We start from the raw sequence: 26,159 nt of genomic DNA on the forward strand, positions 1-26,159 counted from the left end.
CACTTAGCAGCTTTCTAATATGATTCCGCATGACAACATCATCTATAGGCCCCCACCCACCCAGCCCAGGAACCCCTCAGTCTGCCCTAGAAGCCTATCCCAGAGTTGAACTACCCATATTGGTAGAAAGTTTCCCCTAATACCTAATAAAAATAGCAGCAATGCAAGCTGTCCTGCCCCACCCCGCTCACATAGCAATCTGCCTTCATTTCCGAGAGAGCAAAGGACTAATTAAAACCCAGAGCAAATCAAAAAGATCCGTATGTCTATTTCACCTGTTCATTGTTCTAAGCTTCAATGCATTACATGTCTTCCATGAATAATTACACTTTGGATCTTGGCTGAAAATCCAAAGCTAAAGTTTCAGTATGGAGGATTGGTGTGATCTTTTGACAGAACTCTGACATTTCCCTTGGACTGGGACAGGAGGCTAGGGTTAAAACCAAAACTAAATTAAATTATGTAGTAGGAATCAAATTCATTTTCCTGGATCGGAGCTCATTCCTATATTTGTTGTGTTTTTCCTCGAAAAAGGACATAAACAAGTGGCTGAGCATGACTCGCCTCCTTTCATGCATATGTAACAATGTCCTCACTGTTTATCCCAGATTAGTGGTTGTACAGTGTGATCCTATGGATAAAAAGCAGTGTTACCAACAACACCACAGTCCACAATGAGCGTTCCCTCGCTATTTACTTCTAGTTCATGGAGTTAGCCCAGAATCTACAGCCAGCTGCACCAAACACTGTATCTGCATGTGAGGACTAGACTGCACTTGGCTCAGATATAGTCGGCTGACAATAAAACTTGTGAAATATGATTGTTCATTATTTCTTGAACCTGTGTACATGGTACTGGACTAAACAGAGCGTACAGCCACAGGGAACTCACACTGAAGGATCTGTGAGAATAAGCATTCAGCTTACGCACACGAACAGTGTCATTAAGGCCCTGCACAACTGGGACCCAAGTTGTTTGCAGAGAAATATGACTTTTCTTACATATTAAACACTGGAAGATTTAAAAGCTAATAAATACCATTTGTTTAAATGTTTGGCAGATTCCCAGCTTCCTGTTTGGATTGTCTCTTCTAAAAGAGGAAGTCCCCAAAGCTATTTCTGAAACTTTGAAGCATTTTCCCATACACTCATAAGAAAAGCTGGTTTGAACATAAATACTTTTAAAGTACCACTGAAATCTGCAGATTCCCCCGCTAGAAGGAGCAAGATAACCGAATCATGCCATGGTCGGATGTAGGCATTTGAAATTAAATTGAAGAGAAAGCAAAGGGGAAATGCATTTTAATAAACAAACTATTGAGGCGCTTAAAAAGTCTCCGAGGGGGCAGCCGTGTTTGTCTGTAACTTTAAAAACGAATAGTCCTGTGGCACCTTAGAGACTAACAAAAATATATAGAATCATGAGCTTTTGTGGGCAAAACTCACTTCTTTAGATGAGCTGGAGTGGAAAAAAATGGGAACCCAGAATATAACAGCAGAAGAAGGGAGAGGGAGAAAAAAACCTTCTCAAATGTAGTACCAGTGCTAATGAGGCAAATTGAGAGGGGTTAAAGTATCCCATGCTTAGCTTTTGATTGAGGTGCTTGTAACTTTAAGACCAATGGGATGAAGACACTAGTGAAAAGAATGGATGGCCTGAAAGTCAAGCTTCCAGCCCAGAAATGTGCTTAAGGGCATGAGTCACTTTAAGCTTGTAAACAGGCCCATTTCCTTCGGCACTGAAAAGAAATGGAGCTTCATATTGAACAAAACATTTCAGGTCATTTCAGCAAATCAAACTATTTCCATTCAAGACAGTGCAGCCCAAAACAAAAGGATGTTTTTGTTTTCCTGACAGAAGAGAAAAAGGTGGCAGAATTGACATTTTCCTTCAGGGAAAAAAATTCAGTTTGTGAAACCACATTTTCCATAGAAACCCCCTTCCGAGGGAAAACGCCAAGCTGGCTCCTCACTTGAGTACGTGTTTCAGTTGCATTAAGTCCATGGGATTTAGGCCCATGATTAAAGTTAGGTCCATGCTTGACTGAATCGGGTCCAGAGCGAATATCTTAACACACATCAGGTGGACTCCTGATAGTTTTGCTGTTGATTTGCGGGAGGCGGGATTTCACCCATATCATATGCGCCTCGGGCCAGAGTTAACTTGGGCTCCTGCCACCACTGACAGAGGGAACTCAGCCACAGGATGCTGACCTGGATAGCCTGCTTGCAAGGGAAGGTAGCAATGGCAGAAAGCAGCCAAAGGATCCGTGGCAGAGAGCTCTCCTCAGACAGCCCAGAAAGTGGAAGGATCTGCTGCCTGGGTCAAGGTGTCGGGCAGAGCAGCCAATGAAAACATTGATTCAGTACATCCTTTCATCCCTCTTGGCTCGCAGGGCTTGTGCTGTGGGGCTAAAATCAGCTCTGTAGAGCAGGGGTGGGGAATCTTTTTGGGGGTCAGGGGCCGCTGACCCACAGCAAAATCATTTGGGGGCAACACACAAGCGAGAGGCAAAAAGAAACCCCCAAACCCACTCCCCACATTCTCCTCATGCACCAGAGCCTAGGGAAGTCCAGACTAGTAGATTGTATGTGCCAGCCCCATGAGGAGACAGCAGGAGTGGCCCACGGCCGGCTGCGGCAGCTGGTGCCCCAGGCAGAAGGCGCGAGCAGCACCCCCGCCTGCTTGGCCGTCAATGGCCGTGACATAATCACGGGGCGCCCAGGCCGGTGGCTCCCTAGGCAACTGCCTAGTCTGCCTAGGCTCATGGGCCGCCCCTGGGAGACAGCAGGGAGGTTGGTGCACTAGCACGGGCTCCCCAATGCTGGGGGGGGGAGAGCCCCAAGCCTCAGGGGCCAGATCCAGGCAAGCCAGGGGCCGGATCTGGCCCCGGGGCCTTAGATTCCCCACCCCTGCTGTAGATGATGCTGGAACTTGAGTTCTGACCCCAGCCCTGCTTCTGCTTAGCTGGGTTTAGTACTATAACACGAGCCGCAGGCTGCAGACCCCAAGCCTCGCTGTAGTGGGTCTAACAACAGTGTAGACAAACCCCAAATCACACTCATGCTGCCTCCCGCCCTTCCCGACGCTAGGTCAGTGAAGCTGCCTGTCAGGAACCCTCGAAGGCTCCTGGTGAGAGAGGATAATGGCCGGGGCAAGAATACACAAACAAAGGGGGTGTGACACCAAAGTTGTTTTTATTTCAGTACAGCGTGGGAATACAGGGATTAAAAAGGGAGGGATTCAGCCCAGCTCCGAAGAGGACATGGCCCAACGTGAATAAAGCTCAAGGCCTTTGTCATTGTTCCTCTCCTTGATCCAGACAATCAACTCAACAGGTGTTGGGTGTGGAGAAGCAGGATCTGACGTCTCGCTCCACTTGTCCCTTATAATTTCTTATAGGTCCTGTCCTATTGCAACCTAGGTCCCTGCCAGCTTTTTCAATAGCTCCCTGCTGGCTTTTGTCACCACTCAACCCGCTCTTGCTAGAGTTGTGCGCCAGGGCGCACCCATGGACTTTCTCCTCTGCTTGCCCCTCCTCCTGCAGAGGAAGGAGCTTCTCCGACTCATGAAAAATCTCTTGGTCTGTCCTAGTCTTTTCTAAACCTCCTTGGGTTCTTGTGCCACACCCAGCACGCATGATAATCACCATCCTGATTACCTGGCATAATTCACAATTGGGAGAGAAGCTTGCACACTTTAAGACATTGGACGACAACTGTGGCTCGCTAGTAACTAGCCATAGTCAGGGTCCGTCGTAGAGCATTGCACTAGATGCCTCTCTAGTGATGGTTCACTCAGTGTCTGGTTTCTTTTTGTGACGGTGCATGCAGAGAAGATTATGCACTGGAGTCCTGCGTCCAGTTTCAGTATTGGACCAGAATGCAACAGCATTTTCTCTGGCCTTCTCGATCAGAAATGGTTAAAACAGCTCGTCGCCAAGGAAACAAAATCTCTGTCAAGCTGACAAACACAGTGGCCTTCATTCTACAGGGTTCCTAGCATCTCAGGACCTGTAGGAGGCTTTTTTAACAATCTGAAATATCCCTTTCACCAAGAATATCAGACGTTTGCTGTCGCAGCTCAATTCTCCAACCTGGCACTGTGAGCATAAATATGGGGGCTGGCTAGCAGAATAAACTGTGTAAGAATCTGTCTCTGTAACTCCCACAGACAAACTTGTTCAGTCTTAGGGTATGTCTACACTACAGTGTTATTTCGAAATATCTTATTTCGAAGTAGTTATTTCGAAACAACGCGTCTACACACAAAATGCATTTTGAAATAGCGTGTCCACACTGAGTGGACTCTGAATCGCATTTAAGGCTGGAACCAGGTCCAGCAGGGCACTAGGACAGGACTTACTGTGTGGGGCTGATGCCTTAGGCTATCTGAGGTCTGTGCTTAAAGGAACCCCCCCCCCCTCCCCCCCAGACAGCCAGTTCTCAGGTTTCCCTGCTTGCTTGTCTACCTGGATGAGGAACAACAAAGCATTTTGTCTCTGCATGCTCTGGTTGTCCTCACTCAGGACACCACAGCACTCTGCAACATGGAGCCAGAGCTGTCCCTGGGCACTCTGGTGCTTCTCATGGACGCGTTGCTGCGAGTTTGGCTGCACTTGCTGCAGGCTGCCATCCAGGAGGTCCATCGGGGGACCTGTCAGTATCCAGGAGGCCCTGCGGGAGAACTTCCACCCTGAGGAGCACTAAGAGCCTCCCTGGCCTGCCCCACTGGGGGCTTGTGCCTCATTCCTCCCTCATGTCCTTCCACTTACCCCTCCATAGCCCCCCTTCCTGATGTCAAATAAAATACACATATTTTCATAAACACAAACTCTCTTTATTTAACAAAACGGGGAAGGAGGGAGGAAATATAACTCTGGTGAGACTGGGGAAAGGAGGCGGGAGAAGGGAGAAGAGAGGGTGGGAGAGGGGAGGGGGAAACCTGGGAGGAGGGAGCTGGAAGGGGAACCAAGGGGAAGAAGGGGGAGGGGAACCCCAGGGGTAGGAGTCTCACCGGACCAACTTGATTTTCCTGCGAACCTGCTCCTGGGTTCGCATGTGGCCTTCGGTGGCCAAGCTGGCAGCTATCCTGCCATAGATGGCTGCGTTCCTCTGTCTATTGCAGAGATCATGGACATTTGGGGCCTCTCCCCCAAACCTGAATAAGGTCCATGATCTCCACCCTGGACCAGGAAGGCACCCACCTTCTCCAGGCCCTGGCAGGCTCCTAGGAGCTGGCGGACTGCTCCTGGGGAGTGGTGGAGGGCTGGCTGCCAGTGGCTTGCAGGCTCATGTTTTGGGGCTACTGGGTCAGGGGCAGTGACTGCTGGCTCTGGGCTGGCAGGCTTGGAGCTGGCACAGGCACTGTGGCCAGAGTCTACCCCTTTAAGGGCTCTGGGGAGTGGGAGTAGGGAGTGGAGTGTTCTTGGTTGAGGCTGGAGTGGCTACCAGGGCACCCTGGGAAGGCTGGAGGCCCCCTATTTCAAAATAAGTGTCTACAAAATACTTATTTCGAAATAGCTATTTCAAATTTGGCATTATTCCTCATAGAATGAGGTTTACCAAATTCGAAATAAGCGCTCCGCTATTTCGAATTAATTTCGAAATAGCGGTTTGGCTGTGTAGATGCTAGGAAAGTTATTTCTAAATAAGGGCTGTTATTTCAAAATAACTTTGCTGTGTAAACATACCCTCAGTTTCCCTGAGATTCAAAAAGAAAGAAAATTGATCACTGCCACCACTAAATGTAACTAAAAATATAAAATAAACCCTTTTCCAGGGAAGAAATCACTTGGAATCCCCTCCCTGAGGCAAAGCTCTCCTCCTTGCCCCAACCTCAATTTTGCTTGAAGTTTGAAAAACAAACGAAGATAATCCTCAGAGAACAATGGGGCTCTGTTTCTCCCGGTAACGTGGTTTCACTTAGGCATATAGGTTTAAGGATACAAAAATCAACCAACACCAGTTAACCAAAACAAAAAGAATACACTTTTATTATTAAAACAAGACTACTGTTGCAAACATAGTAAATGACTGGGAGTTAAAAGGCATGGATCGAAATAGACTCGATCGTTTAACGGTTATTTCAAAAGAAGGGGTTTCTTTCAAAATAACTGCGTCTACATGGCGTTTTTTATCTCAAAGTAGGGTATTTCGAAATAGCAGCTGGATGTGATTATGCAAACTAAGCATGGGAAATTCAAATCCGCGCTTCATTTGCAATTCCGCTCGACTACATTTGCATTCCTCTCTCGAAAGAGGAATGCAGGGTAGACATACCCTCAAGGAGAATCTCTGGGCTATAATCCTTAGTTACAAAAGAAAAAAAACAATTAACCATCTCAGACATGATTTCCAAACCCCCAAACAAGGAAAACAAGGAAACCTGATAGACTATCTACAATTTTCTCTACTTACACATTTCAGTGAATTCAAGGAGTCTGTTACTGGGAGAGTCGGTCTCCCTTGCTCTGTGGGGAAAAAAAAACAACAACTACTGCTCACTCTAAAACAAAGGGGAAAAAACACTCTCTTCAGTTTGAAATTCCTTATTCGAATTTCATTGGCTGAATGCCCAAAGCCCCCTCCCTCAGGTGCATCTCCAGACTTGCTTAGCCCTTTCCTCGCTCTAGAGGTAAGTCAGACTCTCCTTAGCAGCTCCTATTCATGACATTCGCCCTCAGGGAACTTTACTATCAATTGTGCACTCTGACATTCGGATTGACATCTGTTCCCTAGCATGCTCTCCAACAACTCTTGTCCTGTCTGATTTGTAATCACCAGGGGCCAAATTCTGCTCTCATTTACACTGGTGTAAATCCAGAAGAAATCAGTAGAGTTACGCTGGTTTTACAGCGGAAGCACAGAGCAAAATCTGACCCCTTTTTCTTTGTCTGTGGAACAAGTTTGGGTATTGTGATGAATGCACACAACTGGCACTCTGCTGTATTATGATTTTATAGACGTTGACATTTTTTTAACCTTTTGTGGTAATGTGGTTTCACTCACTAACTAGCCAACAGAGTGCTCAGAACAGGAAGTAGGTTTAAGTGGTAATGTTCTGAATGGGAGGCCCCACTGTATTAGTACTATGTTGTGCTTCATCCAAGGATCTCCAGTTGTTTTACAAACATGAAGCCTTGCAAAATCCCCCTAAAGCAGGGTTCCTGTGCCCATTTTACAGATGGGCCATTGAGCCACAGAGATATTAGGACATAAAGTCAACATTTTCTTCTTTGCTAAATTGTAGCTCACTAACATTGTAAATACTTTTTTAACATATCACAGCAACTCTGTACAGATCAGGGTTTCCCAGCCTATGGGTCGGGACCCAAATATGGGTCGCCATTACATTTCAAAAGGGTCGCCAGGTGTCTCCCCAGGTAGCTCTGCCCTCCCTCCTCCCCCTGTTTTTTAATTGCCTTGGGTCACCAAGTCTTCCTGAATAGTCAAAATGGGTCCCCATCTGGAAAAGGTTGGGAACCGCTGGTGTAGATTGTACGGGTCAGCACAGGTTGAAACTCTTAGTCTGGCACCCTCGGGACCTGACCAGTTCCGAACCAGAACATTTTCCAAACCATGGTAGGTCAATATTGTTAAGCTGCATTTCCAACACTTCCATTGTTTACTGAGCTGTTAGAGGACATTTAGAATATGTCTACGCTGCAGAATTTTTCCAGAAAAACAGCTGTCTTTCCAGAAAAACTACACTTAAGTCCACACTGCAGTTGCATTCTTTCAATAGAGAGTTGAAAGAACACGGGGGTTTCCGACAGCGGTAAACCTCTTTCTACGAGGAACAAGTCTTTTTCTGAAAAAGGTGTGTGTGGAAGAGGGAGTTTTCTCAAAAGAAGAGGCCTCCTGGAAAAAGCACAGGTGCCCTGGTGGCCACTCCATTCACAGTAATCAAACTTAAATGCGAGATAGCCTCCAATCAATGTGGACGCTATCTTTCAAAAACGCACATCACTTTTTCGTTGCACTTTTGCTGTGTAGATGCTCTCTTTCCAAAGAAGTTTTTCCAGAAGATCTCTTCCTGAAAAGCTTCTTCCAAAAAAAGCCAGCAGTCTAGATGCAGCCTTAAAGGTAAATTAGAGCTAAATAACAGCACAGAACACGGAGAGCCAGGACTGGGGGGCTGTAAACTAATTTTATGGGACCACAGGAAATTGGGCTAGAAAGGGTCAACCAGTACTAGCAGTGCTGTTAGAAGAGTCATCCCCAAAAGTCCCAGTTATGCCTCATTAGCCATAATATTATTTATTTTGTGAATAACAGCCACACCTAAACACCCCCACTCAAATCAAGGCCCATCACCCTAGTCACTGGAGGCACCTAACTCCCTGTCACAGGGTGCCCTAATGCCAGGGGCACCCCTCGTCACTCCCCCACACAGAACAGCCCCTACTAGGCTACTTACAGCCCCTCGGGCCGAGTCACAAGTCTAATGCTCCCCTATTGGGGTAATTACAGCCCCTGGGGCCTAGTCACAGACACAGCCTCACTCCCTCGGGGCAGGCAGGCTTACGGCCTATTACTCAGGTAAGCTTCCTCTAAATCTAGGTAGCTGGTTTATGGTGGGAGGGGAGGCTGCCTGCTCGGCAGGGATGCCGACCGGAACATGCGGAGCTCTTGAAGGACAACCCTCCTCCCTGGGCCACTTCCTACCCCACCAGTGCACCACACTGCCCTCCGCGTGCGGCTCTGGTGGTCACTCCCAATCTGGCAACTCCCTTGCCCGGTGTAGTCGCTGCAGCTGCTGTGGTGCCTGATGCTGCTGCAGAGGCGACTGCGGCTGTGGCAGCGACTGCTGCGGCATCTGGTGCAGCTCCGGGGGTAGCTGCTCCGGGTGCTCTGGTTGCAGAGGCTGTCCAGGAGCTCCTGCCTGGGCTCCTTGCCCTCCAGTGGTCAGCCCCTTCTGCCCTGAGTAGCCCTCTTTTATACCCAAGCACCGGGAGCATGTCCAGCAGGCTACAGGGGGTGTGGCCTCCCTGACCCTCAGAGTGGTTTGTACTTTAGGGGGGAGATTTCCCAAGTGATCTCTTTTCTTATCAGTACAGGCAGTCCCCGGGTTACGTACAAGATAGGGACTTGGTTTGTTCTTAAGTTGAATTTGTATGTAAGTTGGAACTGGTACATATTGTAGGGGAAACTCTAGCCAAACATTTCTCCAGAGCTCAGTTTTATTCTCCCACCCCTCACTTCCCTCAGTCCTTTAATCTCAAGCTGAGGTGTCTCGCTCCGCGTCTCCCTGGTCTGCTGGGGGGAAGCAGCTAGTGCAGGGTTGCCTCACCCCGTTTGTAAGTAGGGATCCGATGTAAGTCAGATCCATGTAACCCGGGGACTGCCTGTACTTGGGTGGTAGCAGCGGAGTTTTATCCCCAAAATCTAGGTTGTTAAGATTTTGTGGGGACTTTTATTACCAAAGCCTGGAAAGATAAAGTTTTGGGGTACTTTTGTGAGCCCCCATTTCTGCATTTATCGTGCCAGAGTGGGGAAGGAGCCTTGACAGTTGTCTTTTTATTCTGGAAACAAACTCTCCATCTCTTGTCTCTTGCTGTATTGGGAAGCCCAGGCCATATTGTATGAGTTAAAGGAAGCTCCCTTCCTCCCTCTTTTCCAGCTACCGTAAAGCACATTGACATTTTGAACACAGGCAGTATCAATAGAGACCTGATCCCAAATAGGCATTATTCCAATGCCTGTAGAATCTCCAAAACAGGTGCCTCATTCATCAAAATAAAAAAGGAATCCTACAAAAAATGGTCCCAGCCATGATATCCTAGGGAGTTTTTTCTTGGGCCTCCTCCACTTTGTCTTCTGATGTTTCTCCCTATGCCTTCCGCTGCTGCTCAAACCACCACCTCCATCTTTTCTCCAGAAAATAAAGCAACTTGCAAATCAGATGCAAATGAAACCCTCCCCGTATGTGTCTCAGAAAATGAATATCAAGAAGCTTCCTCACCAGATTACCTCTTCTGTATACCAGGTGTATCACTGCAAGGTAGCCTCTGCACTTGTATCGCTTACTCCTTCAGCACTCACCTCAGTGCTGCTCACAGAGTTCCTCTGGGCACCCACCCTTCTCCTTCCCTCGGGACTGGCCCCGTCACTTGGGCCCTGATTCAGAGCTTCCCAGCAAAGAGTCACACCAGCCTGGCCCCCTGCGGCCCAGGGAAACCATTCGCATTGTCAGCCATTCGACACTCTGCGTCCTGAACTGAAGGTTGCTTCTGGAATCCCGTTGGACTCCGTCCTTGGAGCCACGTACTGCAGGCCAAGCAAATCCAATGGGAAGAAAACATGGATAGGAAAGGAGATTTGTTTTTTGCCTTTCTTCCAGTTGCTTCCCAGGGCCTCCGTCTGGCGGCCAGTGTGGGCGTGCAGCACTTCTGGCAATCAGAATAGGCTTGGGCCAGGATTTCTCTCTTGTTTTAGCTTCCTTAGGGGAGCAGGGTCAGATCCACGTTGAACTGGAGCTGTCACTGATCTCATTCCACATCCCCCTCTTGGATCTCTTTTTATGTTGTTATCTGTGTTGCACCTCCCTAAACCTGGTCTGTCTGGTCCGACAACATCCGTAGTCCGGCAGTACCATGGATGCGCCTGGACCAGGGAGCCCCGGGGCCAGGAGCCCACTGGCAGGAGGACTAGCGGCTGGAAGCCCTGCTGAGGCTAGCAGCCTGGCCAGGGCTGGCAGCAGCAGGACTGGCATCCAACAGTCCAGCCAGAGCTGGAGGCAGTGGGGCCGGGGCCAGCGTCTGGCAGCCCAGCAGAGCTGGAGGCAGGGGGTCCAGAAGCAGAGGGAGCTGCGGGCTGTGGCAGGTGACCTCTGGTCTGGCAAATTCCTTCATTCAGGACCAGTCAGGTCCTGAGGGTGCTGACCAGGGAGGTCCCAGCTGCACTATGGATGGTTGATCAGCCACTGGGGCAAGCTGTGCTGTGAAGGCCGTTGGAAACTGATGTCTGCTCTTGCTGTGGGCATCCCCGAGGCGCAGTCAGATGGAACTTCCTGGGTGAGGGGACGTGAGACTAGCGCTCGCTCCCCCACAGAGAAATGTTCTTGCCTCCAGTCTTGAGACTTGCACCCTTGCTTCGGCCCGGGGCTCTCCAACCCACCCTACTCCTTAGGCCTCTTCACGTTCAGGTGTACCGTCCTGAGACGCACCCGCGAGAGGCCAGCGTGCACATTCCTGACACCTGGGCTTTGCGAGAGTGCTGCCCCGTGCTGGCACCACACCACCTCCCTGCACAACCAGGACTGACCGGGCGTGGAGCCATTCTGTGCAACGAGTTCCTGTCTGGAACTGCACTATGGGGGGGTTTGCCCTCCAGCGCAGCCCCCACTGGGTTCTTCCGAAGTATTAGCCACCCGGGGGCAGCTTTTGCAGCCCTCCCTCGTGTTAACCCTCCACATGGGGCAGGGTTGGCCCTTGCAGTCCAGTCTGAGCAAATCCCTGTGCTAGGAGCCGGGCACAGACTGAGCGCTGCGTGGCTGCTTCCATATTGCCGCAGCCTTTGTGTTGGGATCACTTCCTTTAATAGATAGCAGGTTTAAAACAAACAAACGGAAGTGTTTCTTTACACAACGCACAGTTAACCTGTGGAACTCCTTGCCAGAGGATGTTGTGAAAACCAGGACTTTACCAGGGTTCAAAAAAGAGCTAGATAAATTCATGGAGATTAGGTCTGTCAGTGACTATTAGCCAGGATGGGCAGGGATGAGGTCCTAGCCTCTGTCAGAAGCCGGGAATAGGTGACAGGAAATGGAACACTTGATGATTCTCTGTTCTGTTCATTCCCTCTGGGGTACCTGGCATTGGTCACTGTTGGCAGACAGGAGCCTGGACTAGACGGACCTGTGGCTCTTCTTATGTTCCTTCCCCCTCTGCTCCAGGGCAGCTGCGTTGGAATGGAGGGAGTGATGCCAATTTCCGATGCACTCTCCATCCAGCTGCACAGCCAGGGGAATAGCAGGCAGACGGCAGCTGCTCTCCCCATCACCCAGAGCCTGATAATACCTGTAGCCTGTGGCTGGGCGTGACTCCACTGGGCAGAGGCGTAGGTGCCTCGAATTGAGCCCTGCCGCTTCCTTTACCTCATTTGCATTGATTGAGTCTTTTCATCACAGCTCTTTACGGCTGGAGTGATGTAGAGCAATAAAAGCTTCCAGTCCCAAAGGGAGCTCTCCGTACAGGATCCAGTCTTCCTGCACTCCCTGAATTCATTCCTTGTTGCTGGGAGCTCGTACATGCAGTGCCCCGCGCCTGCGTTGTTCCAAACCAAGCCCTCGGTGAGACGAATTGTGTTGGATTGTACACAGGAAATTCACACAGCAGCCCTATGCAAAACTATCCAGTCAGGAAATGCACACAGACAGGCTGGAATGTACCACCTGTCCTCAATTACAGCTGGGTTGGTTGCACTTTGGAGACCCCTGTCCTATTTGAGGATTCACAGAGTTCACTGTCTGAGCGACTCCAACCCCAGACGCTGCAGGGGAAGCTATTCCAAAATTTGGTTTGGGAGCAGGCTCAGCACCCTCAGCTTTTGCCAGCGGAAAGGGCTGGAAATAGGCCAGAGACCTTGCGATCTAATGAGGTAATTTCTTACATAGCTGCATCCTGGAGCAAAATCGGTTTTGGCAATAGCAAGGCCTTTTCCTCTCAGCAATTTCCAAAAGAGACCTGGAGAATGGAATTACATTCTTTCCCTTGTATCCCCAGTGTCAGCGGCAGACGCGACTCGGCGGGTGCTCATTAGTGCACGAGCCCTCTGAAATTCACGCTAGCATTCTTGCACGTGCAAGGCAAGACAGGAGAGAGGGGATACGCCCCATTTAAATTCCAGCTGCATGTATTTTGAACTTGCAAACCTGTCAACGATAATCAATCCATGCAGAGTATGCCCCCGTCCTGCTTACCTGTGTCATTAGAAACCACCCCTCTAAGGAGAACCTGATTTCAAAAGCAACGAGTTGCTTTGCCTGTAGTCTTCTCCCGGGAAAGGAGACTTTAAATAAATGGAGAGAATTGAGGTTTCTTCCCCCTCTGTGATTTGGAAGGAAGAGGTGTTGAAAGGAGAACACTCTCCCTTCGACCTCCCTTACTCCTCGTGAAGGTTACCGGTGTCGAAGTGAGAAGCCCTCCTGGTAGTGGTTTTCAAGTATCTAAAAGGGTGTTATAAGGAGGAGGGAGAAAAATTGTTCCCCTTAGCCTCAGAGGATAGGACAAGAAGCAGTGGGCTTAAACTGCAGCAAGGGAAATTGAGGTTGGACATCAGGAAAAATTTCCTGCCTGTCAGGGTGGTTCAATACTGGAATAAATTGCCTAAGGAGGGTTGTAAAATCTCCGTCACTGGAGATATTTAAGAGCAGGTTAGACAGACATTTATAGGGGATGATGTAGAGACAGTGCTGGGTCCTGCCATGAAGGCAGGGGACGGGACTTGATGACCTCTTGAGATCCCTTCCAGTTGTATGGTTCTGTGATTCTATGCTGTGATTCTATGGGTATGTCTAGACTACATGCCTCTGCCGACTGAGGCATGTAAATTAGACTACCCGACATAGTCAATGAAGCGGGGATTTAAATATCCCCCGCTTCATTAAAATAAAAATGGCCTCCTCATTGTGCCGGCTCAGCTGATCGTCGGCACAACACGGCAGTCAAGATGCAGATCCGTCGGCATCCCCACTGACCTTACTACAGAGAAGAAACATTGATGTCAGCTATGTAGCTGAAGATGCATAGGTTAGATCAGCGGGGTGAGGAGGGGGATGTTAGTGCAGACAAGGCCTGAGACAGAGCCATATTGTGGGCTGATGAGACCAGTGGTGTATGTTACATATCCGAAGTAAGTTGGCTGGAAGACCATAAAGAAGTGTGGTCTGAATCACTCTGGCCATAGTGTGTGTGAGAAATGGGCAAAACTTACATCCCTCACGCTAGAAGCAGGTGTGGCCGGGGAAACATCTAGCAGGTTTAAGCAGGTAAAAACAGTAGGAGCCATTTACAGCTGCTTTGCTGCCCTCTTTTCACAAGGCATGGGACACCACGGTTTATATCACCAAATGCTTTGGCCCAGGCACTTGCAAGGGGAGTGCAACCTACTTACACCAGGTCTGAATCTGGCCCCCCTGAGCACTCCCCTTTTCTTCCTTTCAGGGCTAGGAGAATCTCAATACTGCCTTTTGGAATAAAATCAGCCATGTTTCCACTGGTATTAGGGAGGCGGGACTAGGGGTCTTCACGAGAAGTGCTGCGAAGGCTAGGAATGAGCTAGCTATGTGTGCAGCTGCGGATTTGTTCCCCTCTGCTGCTCAGGCAATGAGCTCAGCCCTGCTTGGAAAAGACCTTTCTCTGTCTCCTAGGTCAGGTTTACACTAGACCCAGCAGCTCAGCTTAAGGTATGCAACACCAGCTGCAAAGAATACATAGTTGGAGTCGAATTACCTTAAGACAAGTGTGGTGGCATCTCCACAGCAGAGGCCGACGAGCTGCTCCTCACAAAAGCAGGAGTACCAGATGCCAGCAGGGGCACCCTCTGACTTTGATTTAGTGAGTCTTAACTAGACCCACTAAATCGAACTCTGGAAGATCGATCGCAGCAGCATCGATCTTCTGCTTAGTGTAGATTACTCCCTAGAGTGAGAGAAAGGTCTCTGCCAAGACCTTGCACAGGACAGCCCTCAAAGAATGGAACAGCATCACACTCCAGATCTAAATGTCCTTAATCTCAAACAGGCCTGGTCCTTTTCTGACTGCCCAATGTAAAATCCCAGGCAGAATCCCGTAGCATCCCAATATTCAGTGACACTTGTACACCCCATCATAGCAAGAGGAGGCAAAACTAGGAACCAGAGATGGAACAAAAATGGAATATATCCATGCAGCGGGCCAACTGCTCAGTTGGTGCAAATCAGTGCAGGAAACTGAAGGAACTGAGCCTATTTATAACAGGTACAAATCTGACGCATGGGCAGTTTTGTGTGGGTAACTTTCCTTACCCAGTTTTTCCTTCTGTTTTCAATTCACCAACGTAGCCAAGTCTTTCCAGTTTTTCCCCTTTTAATCTGAGCCCTTCCTCTGTGCTGGGCCCCCTCTCGCTGACGTCTGGCATACCAGAGAGAAACATCAAGCACAGATTTCCGACTTCTGAACCGCCATGGAAACAACGTCTCAGTTGCTTGTATAACGCTTTGAGTTTCCTGACGAGGTTTTTTTGCCCAGTGAATTGCAGTTTTTGTGCCAGCAAATACAGCTGTGATAGCTATTCCAGCCCACTGAGCTTCCTGACAAAGTGCATTCCCTGGCTAGCATTGTTCTCCCCAAGGAAACCCCCTTCTCTGGAAGGGGTTGAATCCTGCCATCCGGCAGACACAGGAGCTACTTGGAAGGCAGCAACGCCTTCTTTAACCATTTTCATTTCAGTGAGGCTGTAACGCTCAGTGGCACCCCCTTGCCGCTCACCTGGGGAAATCGCTCACGCCGGCCACACCCCGTCTGGTGGTTCCTCAGCCCACTGGCTTAGCCCTCCTGCCAAGCCACCATCATCCTGCCCTTCCAGGATAGTATCAGAGTCTCCTTCCTCAAAGTCTCAGGCAGGCTCTATCTCCACTGTGCTGACTGCACCATTCTTGCTGTAGCTGGCAGGAGAATCCACCCCCTATTCCTCCCCTCCACGGTTCCAATCCAAGGACCCTCGAACCAGCAGTCCAGCTCTATCCCTCTCAGACCTTATGGCTCCTTCTCTGGATGTTTCCTTAGGCGTGTGCCTTGATTGTAGTCCCTTTTCTGCTGCCAATGTCCTCTCTTTGTAAACCCTGCCCAGCTTCTCCACTGGTTGGGCTTCATCAGCGATTAGGCCCTACCGCGCCCTGGCTTTCCTCCTCGTGCATCGTATGGGTTAATTGGCCTGATTTACCCCTTCAGGCCTCACGTGGGTGTGGACACCTCATCACAGGGGCAGAGAGTACTCAGACATGAAAACTAAAGCAGCTCAGTTAGATAAATATTCTCCCAGCGCTGCCAAGAAATCATCCCTTTTTAGGAGGATACGAAGCCTCATAAAGGAAAACCTGGTGACAGCCTCAAGGGCAAGCTTGCCCATCCATCATGGGGCATTTTTTTGGTTCAGGGATAGAAGCATCTCTAGTGAACTAAAGGTGAAAACGAGAACTGTTATGCTGGAGTGAGAGTTCATCTCTCCTCATGCAACTCCAGTACGTGAAAACTGATGTCCAAATCTCCAGCTTGAGGCTTTGGGCTGGAGGGCAGTGGACTGGATTATTTGATTTGCTGTAAAAGTTATTTACTTATTCCCACAATATAAGAACTGGGGGTCACCAAATGAAATTAATAGGCAGCAGGTTTAAACAAACAGAAAGGAAGTTTTTCTTCACTCAGTGCACAGTCAACCTGTGGAACTCCTTGCCAGAGGATGTGGTGAAGGCTAGGACTTTAACAGGGTTCAAAAAAGAGCTAGATAGATTCATGGAGGTTAGGTCCATCCATGGCTATTAGCCAGGATGGGTAGGAATGGTGTCCCTAGCGTCTGTTTGTCTGGAAATGGGTGACAGGGAAGGGATCATGTGAGGATTACCTGTTGTGTTCCCTCCCTCTGGGATATCTGGTATTGGCCACTGTTGGCAGACGGGATACTGGCCTAGATAGACTGTTGGTCTGACCCAGTATGGCCAATCTTATGTTCTCATGCTGTTGTGACATCAGTTACACTTTATGCTAAGATTCTGTTTACAAATAATTAATAGACATGTAAACAGGTTAGTCTTGAGTCACATGTGTCCTAGGAGGTCTTACCACATGAGTTGAAGGGGTTCCAGTGGTCATAAGCAATTGGTTGCCTGTAACAATTGATTAATCATTTATTCAATTATCTGTTAATCCTTTATTAACCCTTTACAAACTCGGCCTTCTTATAAGGCATCCTGGGTTTTAAGACTAGCAGAGCTCATGGTCACAGCTTATATTAAGGCTTCATTTATAAATAGTGTTTAAAGGATTAATAAACGACTGTGTTGTAAAGTTCAGTCCTCTCTGGTCTGGCACCATCCGTGGTCTGGAATAGTTTTAGTTAGCTTGATATCCCCTTACCATAAGGGTGACCAAGTTTCCCACTGTCCCATAAAGTTTGTTTATAGCCACCAGTCCTAGCTTTTAGTGTTCTGTGCTGTTATTTAGCTTTAATTTACCCCTAAAAGTCTTCTAACAGCCCAGTAAGCAATGGAAGTGTTGGTGATGCTGCCAGACAATATTGACCATCTGTGGTTCAGCAACTTCTCTGGTTTGGCACCGGTCAAGTCCTGAGGGTGCCAGACTAGAGAGGTTCAACCTGTAGTACAATTTAATAAATTATAAATGGTGCCAAAAAAAAGGGTTTGTTTTTTGGGGTGGGGATGGTTTGTTTTATTTTTATTTTTGATTTTGGGGGTTTTTTTTTTTTTGTTTTTACTTTTTTGCAGATGGTCTGAAAAATGAATCTGTCACAATTGTCCTTTAGATGTAGGCTTAAGAACTTTCCTGCTTTCAAAGGTGCATTTCCTGTTTTCATACCAGCCCAGTCCTGTCTCCAAGAAACACCATCTGTCCTGCACGTGGAATACAGTCTTTTCCATGCTAAAAAACATCCCAACTGCTTCGGTTTATTTGTTTTTCCACCAGATTCCACTTCAGTTGGCGTGTTTAATAGAGACAGTTAAGTGAGTACATTGGAGCCTCTAAGAAACAGCTTCTGATCGAAATCCAAACAAGAGTTATTGCGCAAAACAACCAAAACCAAACCATCCACTGGCAGCTCTGCTAGCTTGAGGGCTGCATTCTGATCTCAGTTACACCAGTGTAAAACCCTGCCAGCCACCTGAATTGAGCCCGTGTGGCTGCTTGCTGTTCTAGCTTGGGGTCAGGAATGGATGGGAGTGGTCCAAAGGCAACAGGCCTCATCAAAGAAGGAGCGTCAGCATAATCAAGAGCCCAGGAAGGGAATCTTGCCCAGGTCTCCTTACTCATGATTACAGCATGCATGATGTGGATGTCTCAGGGGTTAGAGAGAAGTAACGGAAAAGATCCTCAGAATGCAGACAAGGCTGCAGATGCTCCTTCCAGGAGAAAATGTTGTTTCTGAGAAGCTCCCAAGGCTGTTAAGAAGTGGTAACTGATGCAGAAATGGCTCAGGAGATTTCTTCTGTTCTCCACCCACAGCTCACAAGCCCACAATGTCCTGGGTGGCACCTGCAGCCCGTAGTTGACATTAAAAGCAAGATCAGTTCTTTTCTCTCCTTCATTTACATGGGAGGGGGGACTGTCAGATTAGGCCTCCCCGTGCTGAAGCAAACCCAGCTCTAGTTCCCTTGGGCAGCCAGACTTCTGAGCATAACTCAGCATGGTCTTGTTAGTCTGGGGCAGCAGAATTCCAGGATTTGATTGGGCGATGGGTCGTGTATAGGAACCGTAACATCCCCGGTTTACAGAGCAATATGCATTTAATGAATGGTTCTCATTATTATACTTCAGTTTCATTCCAGAGGTCCCATTGCTCTGGCGTCTGAACAAGCAGAGAAAAAGAGACAAGCCTCTCTTCCCGCCCCTCTAAGGCTCTGATCTTGCAATGTACGTGCACCCCGTCTCCAGCACAGACATCCATTTAACAACTGTCGGTATTAAATATGCCAATTGAAGTTGAATCTAGCGGGAAAAGGAATAGCGCATGCATGGAGGGATCTGCCTTCAGGAAGTTTGTTGCAGAATTGTGAATGCAGAAAGCCAGAACTGGGCTCCCTTTTCCAGATTCGGCCAAACTCAGCTCTCAGTTGACCCGAGTGACTGAAATCGGTAGCGTTATTCTGGATTGGCACCAGTGTCATGAGAGCAGAGTTTAGCCCAGCGGGTGGCCAGTTTGTTTTTCCTGAGTGTATGTGCTGAACTACATGAATGCCTTAGGAGTCCTATGCTGCGTCGTTCTTGAGTTTGTAGCCTTCTTTGCATTTGCAATTCTTAATTCTCTTACAAACTTGCCACTTTATAATCCAGCTGAGAGGATGTGAGTGCTGAAAGATGGCTGGTGATACACTGTGTACCATTATTTCCATTCTTGGCACTTGAGTAAATGACATTGTCACAGAAACGTCTCATTTGAATTGCTCAGTGGATTAAAGACAGTTTTACAAACCAGAAAGAAATCCAGCTGTTAAAACACAAGGCCCACATTGTTAGTGGTGTATGAACTTTTATCCTCGGAATTATTTTCTGCTCTGCAAATCATTTGCAGTAATGGACTAATGCTTTTGCTTTGCTCTGTATACATCTGTAGAGCCAGCTGAGTAATTAAGAACTGGAAATCAGCCCACTTAAGGAAGAACACTGCACTTAGAGCTCTCGTCTTGTACCCCAGTAACAAGTAGCATCATGCTATTGGAAATATTCCGGCACAAAATGAAAATAAACATGCTCAGACCAACATTAGAAATGTCCGCACTCAGAGTATCTTTTCAGGAAGCTTGTAGTGTGGAAAGTACCTGCTCCAAAAAAACTTAAATTGATCAAAATAATTTACCTTCTGGACGCCTGTTGGTTCTAACTCAACTTTGCTAATGATTTCTTTGCACAGAATGAGCAACATGATTTGCTACTGCAATGCCATTGATTTCAATGGAGGAATACATTTGGCCCAGTTCACTTTATAATGCTCTGGCGCTAACAGTGCACTGCTGGACTACGGCTTTAAAAGACTGCAGCATCTCTCCCGCAAAAATTCTCTACACCAACTTGCTTCTATGTGATAATATAAAATTATTTTAAATGAAACGCATTCCAGGAGGTGTGCCTAGGAAAGCGTAAGCAGTATTTGAGACAGTCTTAGATTATATAGGCATATCATGTTTTAACTGCATGGAGGAAATAAAATATTCAATAGCCTCAGGAGTAGTTCTCGGTCTCAAAGGGTTACATTTCATTAGCCTATGCTACCCACTCCCCAACGGCCAGCTGCTTTGCTTCTAGTTGGGAAGATATTAACCTTCCAGTGAAGGAAAAGACTCTTGCATGTTTCTTTCTGTCATTGCTATCCTAATGCAAACACCTGGCCTTCCATCCACGGGGGCCAGCTGAAGCAGAGAGTTTTGACACAACAGCTGAAGTCCAAAACTGTATTCTCTGATATGCCAAGTTGTTTCAGCTTTAGAGGGAAAAAAACAATTAAGGTTCCTAAAGGGACAAACAGTAATAGCAAGTGGTCCTGTGGCACCTTAGAGGCTAACAAAAATTTATATAGTATCATGAGCTTTTGTGGGTAAAACCTTCAGATGAAGTGGGGTTAATAGCTATTCCCTACATTGCAGGGGTGTTGTGAGGATAAATACCTTAACAACTGTGAGGTGCTTGCATAGGCTGGGTGAAGGGAGCCTTCATTAGATAAATGAAACAAAGAGCCTTTTTACTTAGCACTCACAAAGGTAAGGTTCCCTTGAATGACATAAACTGACCATGCTGATGTGTAGTATCAGAGGACCAGGCCTTTCGATTTCATCTTTGTCTCTTCTGTGCAGCCTAATAACAGTAGGGGCAAAAGGACATTTTTGTCCCAGGATTTTTTCCCCAGTAGTTGGAAAATCAAATGATGGGTAAGGATAAAAAAACCTTTCCCTGAGTTATTTGTGCAGGAATCACACAGGAGCCAATCAGAAGGAAGGCACACTCCCATGCTATTAACACACAAGACACTAAAGAAGAGACAAGTAAGAAAGTTTGGCTGGGAGTGGCAAGCTTGGTAATGTTCACAGTCTCATAGGGCATGTCTTCATTATGGGACAGTGATCAATCCAGCAGGGGTTGATTTACCACATCTAGGAAAGACATGATAAATTGATCAACTGTAGGGAATAATTCTGGATACTCTGGATGCAGGTGAAAACAAGCAGAGGATTTATTGCACACAGCTGGTGGAGTGTCCCTCAAGGGTCAACCTGGTGAACACTGGTTAATCAAAAGCGACGAGGAGTCCTGTGGCACCTTATAGACTAACTGAAGTGTTGGAGCATAAGCTTTCGTGGGCAAAGACCCACTTCGTCAGATGCATGGTTAATCAAAACATTACAATAGATTATACAGGCAGCAGATGGGCGGAGTAGAAACAATTTCATAGGTTTTAGGCAGCAAGACGAAATGAGCACATAAGCCAATAAACTACGAAGGTTACACGATGTCCCCACCTATCGCCAATTAAACATCTTATCAATAATGCAGGTAGTTATTACTAACAAGCTAAATAAGCCAACATAAACAAAACAGACATGTTAATGGCAACTTTGTCTACTGAAATGATGATGCGTCTACTGCGGGGTGATACTGCCTCGCATTGGCGTGGTCGTTGGGTTCCAGGCTTATTATCTAGAATTAAAGGAGACAGTGAGAACAGCTTCCATGAAGTTTGTTTTGGTACCAGCCAGGGTCTTATCAGAGCGAGGCCCTCTTGGAATGTGGTTGCCAGGGTGACCAGGGTCATGTTAGCTGCTTGTTCTGTGTGTTCCCAGGCCTTCCCAGGATTTTAATAGGGGTTCTTAGGAGAATACCATGGACTGCCTCAGTTTACCTCTACATCACTGATTGCTTTCCTGTTGACTCTGGTAATCCACCAGAATGAGAAGCACAATGAGAGTCAATGGGCATCTTCTGTAAATCCACAATGAAGACGCCATGTAAGCAGATCTAAGTAACTCAAATTCAGCTACTTTCTTCGCACAGCTGAAGTTGCATAACTTAGATCCATCTTCCCCACTTAGTGGAGATCTGCCCAGAGTATGTCACTCTTTGATTAGACCTCTTCTTCTGGAATGGGGAGTTTACTTCTGCAGAATAATTAGCAGTTCAAATGTCTCACATAGTTTTTATAACATTCCTTCTTTTCAGATCCAGTTAAACAGCAGAGGACTTATCTATTCTGTTGGCTTGCTGCTGGCATCTGTTTTTGTCACAGTACGTATATACTCTCTACTTCTTCATTTCCAGTTTTTATAAACATTGGCTTTTTCTCCATCCTCCTCCTTTCCTCTTAGAGCAGCAGCAGTTGCTATGCATCCCGTTGAGAGGTATTCCTGATTCTTACTGTTAGATATCCAGGCGCCTAACCTGGGACTTTGCAAGCAATTATCTGACCTGACACAAGATGGTGTGTATTTTTTTTCTTGAGAGGAGCCCCTGGAAACTCACTAGTTATTGTTAGTCACTTTCAATGGTAAAAATGAAGCCGGACTTTGTCTTGTGCTGTTCTTCGTAGTGACAGGTGACAGAATGAGGAGCAATGGTCTCCAGTTGCAGTGGGGGAGGTCTAGGTTGGATATTAGGAAAAACGATTTCACTAGGAGGGTAGGGAAGCACTGGAGTGGGTTCCCTAAGGAAGTGGTGGACTCTCCCTCCCTAGAGGTTTTTAAGACCTAGCTTGACAAAGCCCTGGCTGGGATGATTGAGTTGGATTGGTCCTGCTTTGGGCAGGAGGTTGGACTCGATGACTCCTGAGGTCTCTTTCCAGCTCTAGGATTCTATGGTTCTATGAAAACAGTCCTCTTTCAGGCTGGGCAGATATGAGTTTGCCATAAAGTACAGCGAACTGACACATTCATATTCAAGTATCCGACTGTTTAAAGCATATGGAGGTGTTTTCCTTTGCAAATTGCAGGCCCAGGTACACGCATGAGAGCCATTTTAGACACACAGAAGGGAGCTGGCCATTGAAAGATTTAAGAGATGCGTACCTCATAGAATGGAATTGTTCTTTCCAGAATGGATTTGGCGATTATAGTATTGGACCAGCTCATTAGCTGGCGTGAATCGGTGCAACTGAAGGAGCTACACCAATTTACTCCAACAGTATGTCTGGCCTGCTGTGTCGTAATATTCTAAAAGGCTAAGTTGCAATTCAGAACAGAATATTGCTCAAGCAAGTCAACAGTGCTCAGCAGTGGAAAAGTAAATTGCATGGTGACTCTACTGAGAAAGGTGCTTGCCACTGATTCTCAATGCTCTTGATGTTGCTGCTTACTCTGAACAAATGGCTTTGTGTATTGCAGGTGTTTGGTGTCCACTTGAACAAATGGAAGCTGGATAGGAAGCTGGGATTTGTGTGCCTTTTCCTGTATGGCATCTTCTTGTGTTTCTCCATCATGACAGAATTCAACGTTTTCACGTTTGTGAACTTGCCGATGTGCAGAGATCACTGATCCAGGTGGCAGACTGTCGAGAGGTACTTCCTTCTTACCTGTGCAATACGAAACACGGCTGGCGTCTGCAGAACGCGATGCACCCAGCGGTCGTGAAGTATACCCTGCTCACTGTTCATAGGACTCTCCTCCCATCTTGGTTTACCCTCTGCCGACCCCAAAACCTGGAAAAATCTTGCATCGGCGTGAAGATATTTTTTTCAACATTAATGTGATTTCCAAGTTTAGGTTTGAACAGTGACTGGGATTTTAAATGAACTGGCTGCTATCTGGCGTTGAGCCAGGCAAAACTGATCTGCTACAATTCCTTCCTTTTTAAGTTATTTGGTGGAAGACTAATCTAATTTATAATTTAAGACTATTGCTAGAATGCAGAAGAAGAGGGTACATTGTTTATGGGGTGTTTTTCAAGCAGAACTGTGGGAATCTTTTATTTTTATTTTTTTCAGAGATCAACAGCCTCTCTTTGCAGCTTCTCCTTCTGAGCGCTGGATTTCGTGTAATGATCCAAAGGTCACAAGTGCAGTGTATTATGGGAACTCAGTTTGAGATACGCAACGTATGAGTGGACTGACTGTTTGTTAAAAGAAATGACTGGCAAGGCAGTGGCTAACAACATTTTACTATGATTAATGCAGCTCTTAAAGGTGTAAGGAATACAAGGTGAACATGGATTCAAAGGGTAAATACTGCTACCGTATTCATTATCAGTATCAGAGTTGTATTGCCAGGTTATTTATATGACTTCCTAGCAGTGGTGTAGGACTGCCAGCCCTTGAGGGCTAACAAGGAGGGGCCCTGGTTTATAACGATCCGCACATTGAAAAGCAAGATCAGAAGTTTCCAAGGATCATCCAACTTCTTGTAGTTTTTTTATTTTTTGGGGGGGTGCATGTGTAGTTGTATGTCTTATTCATTGTGAGAGGAATGTAAGCGCCGTCACACATTCTCCAAGTGAGTTGTAGACACTGGTTTCTTTAAAAGGAAAGAGGCATATTTTGCACAGACATTGGTACCGAAGTCATAATTTGCCACTCTGTAAAGAATACACTGGACCTGGCCAAAAATTTTTACAGCTGAACATACCCGGGGTCGGATTGTGGTGGATTTATTCCACCTCCTACTGGTGGAAGAAAGAGAGAAAGAAATGGCACTTTTAAAAGGCAGAATACCTTTCATGCAAACTCACTCACACATTTAAGTTATGATGAAAGTTCTGCCTCTCGCTGTTCTAACAGCCCTGCAAGATTTTGTATAATACTGTGTTAATATGCAGGCAGATCCACCACACACATGAGGAACAACCATCACTGCCACACTCATGTGTATTGAAATTGTGGATTCTTGCCAGTGTTGGCTGTTGTATTTACTTTAAGCACTGATCACTTCTGATTCATTTGGTGTGGGTTTTTTTCCCCTCTTCCTTGTAGATGTTCTTCGATGAAGTGTGATAAAATACTACCAACAAGGTGAATGTTTTTGTCTATGGTACAGACAGTGGCCAATAGTGGTAGACAGGGCACTACGAAAACAGGACCCTTAGAGAAAAAAAAAATCTGAATTAGCAGGAGAAAGACAGTTCAAGGTAAAGACCCTCTTTATCAACACTTTTGCACTTGATTTTTTAAGATTAATTCTCTTTGGACAAATAGTGTAATTTCCCCGGCAGCGCTCTCCATTTGACACAGCACATTACTTGCTCTCCTTTTCACATGGGACAAGTGAAAGTACAAGTTTGTCAGGCAAATTTCATGGAAAGTCAATACAGAGCCACCTCTGGTAAAAGCAGACAGGAAGGCAGGTATGAAGACAGAGCAGATGGAATAAAGGGGGAAGAAAAGAGGGGCTCCATTTTATAGATGTGTTGCTATTTTTTCTTTGGGAACTTAAATGTAATCCCACTTGTTTAGTTAAGCAGCCTTCTAAGAACAGCATGCTAAGAATGATACCATATGGAAATCCCATTGCAATAGAAATCCCCATTGTACCTTCTGAGTGTGTTTTTAATTAATAGTAACCACTAAAATGTCTAAAAAGACTTGCTTAAATTTAAAAATAGTAGCATGATGTGATACATTTCAATAAATTCCACCCTTGAACACAGCTATAAGCTTATAACAAGGTACAGTAGCTCCTAAGCTAAATCTTTCCTTACTTGCAGGAGGGACAGTATTTGGGGGAGAAATTTCACATCAAGGCCTATTATTATTTCTATTTTGAATATTTATACTGCTGCTCCAATGGAGCCAGTTGGATCTATTTCTACGAAATAGCCATTATCTATCCCATGGCACAAAAACTGCATGACTTGGTTTTTTAGGAACTTTTCCTGTTGGCATACATCAAATACTGTAGTATCATAGCTTTGCATTGTATGTGTATCCTGAAATTCATTGTTCTGAACTTTGTGCATGTTGTGAGAATATTCTGAAAGTTGCTTATTCCAAGCGTAAGCAGAGAGTTATATTGAAACACTGAATTGCTCTTAATCTGTGCTGTATTCATATGAGATGTGATAGGACATTTTCTCTGATGACAGTTGCAGTTAGATGTGCTTGTGTTGTGATCTGAAACCAAATCAGATGGTACAAGATTGATTTGGAATAGAAGGTCAGTTAAGTGTGTGAATTCTGATTTGTTTTTGAAAACTTAAAAAACAACCAATAGTCTAGTAGCTCCTTAAAGACTAACAAAACATGTAGATGGTATCATGAGCTTTCGTGAGTACAATCTACTTCTTCAGATGAAGTCAGGTCATCTGAAGAAGTGGGTTGTGCCCACAAAAGCTCACGATACCATCCACATGTTATGTTAGTCTTTAAGGTGCTACTAGACTATTGGTTGTTTTTTAAGTTTTTCCTGTTTCAAACTAACTCGGCTACCCCTCTGTTGTTTTTAAAACAGAGCCTTTCAAACTGACAGCTTAATC

The 26,159-nt window shown here is 46.5% G+C and overlaps 1 protein-coding gene across 5 annotated transcripts in view; it reads left to right on the forward strand.

Annotated features, from left to right (window-relative positions):
- SLC24A3 (solute carrier family 24 member 3) overlaps positions 1–25,931 on the forward strand; it is a 347,553-nt gene extending 321,622 nt beyond the window's left edge. For 4 of the 5 annotated variants that reach the window (XM_075925774.2, XM_075925771.2, XM_075925775.2 and 1 more), the window contains 2 exons: positions 21,924–21,989; positions 23,081–25,931. In XM_075925774.2, the coding sequence (XP_075781889.2) occupies positions 21,924–21,989; positions 23,081–23,230 (216 nt within the window). In that variant the 3' untranslated portion in view covers positions 23,231–25,931. The remainder of the gene's footprint in view (positions 1–21,923; positions 21,990–23,080) is intronic. The other variant, XM_075925773.2, reaches the window with a different exon arrangement.
- The last annotated feature ends 228 nt before the right edge of the window (positions 25,932–26,159 follow it).

Source organism: Pelodiscus sinensis, chromosome 3 (genome assembly GCF_052426305.1).
Source record: "Pelodiscus sinensis isolate ZL-2025 chromosome 3, ASM5242630v1, whole genome shotgun sequence".
Classification (NCBI taxonomy): Eukaryota; Metazoa; Chordata; order Testudines; family Trionychidae; genus Pelodiscus; species Pelodiscus sinensis.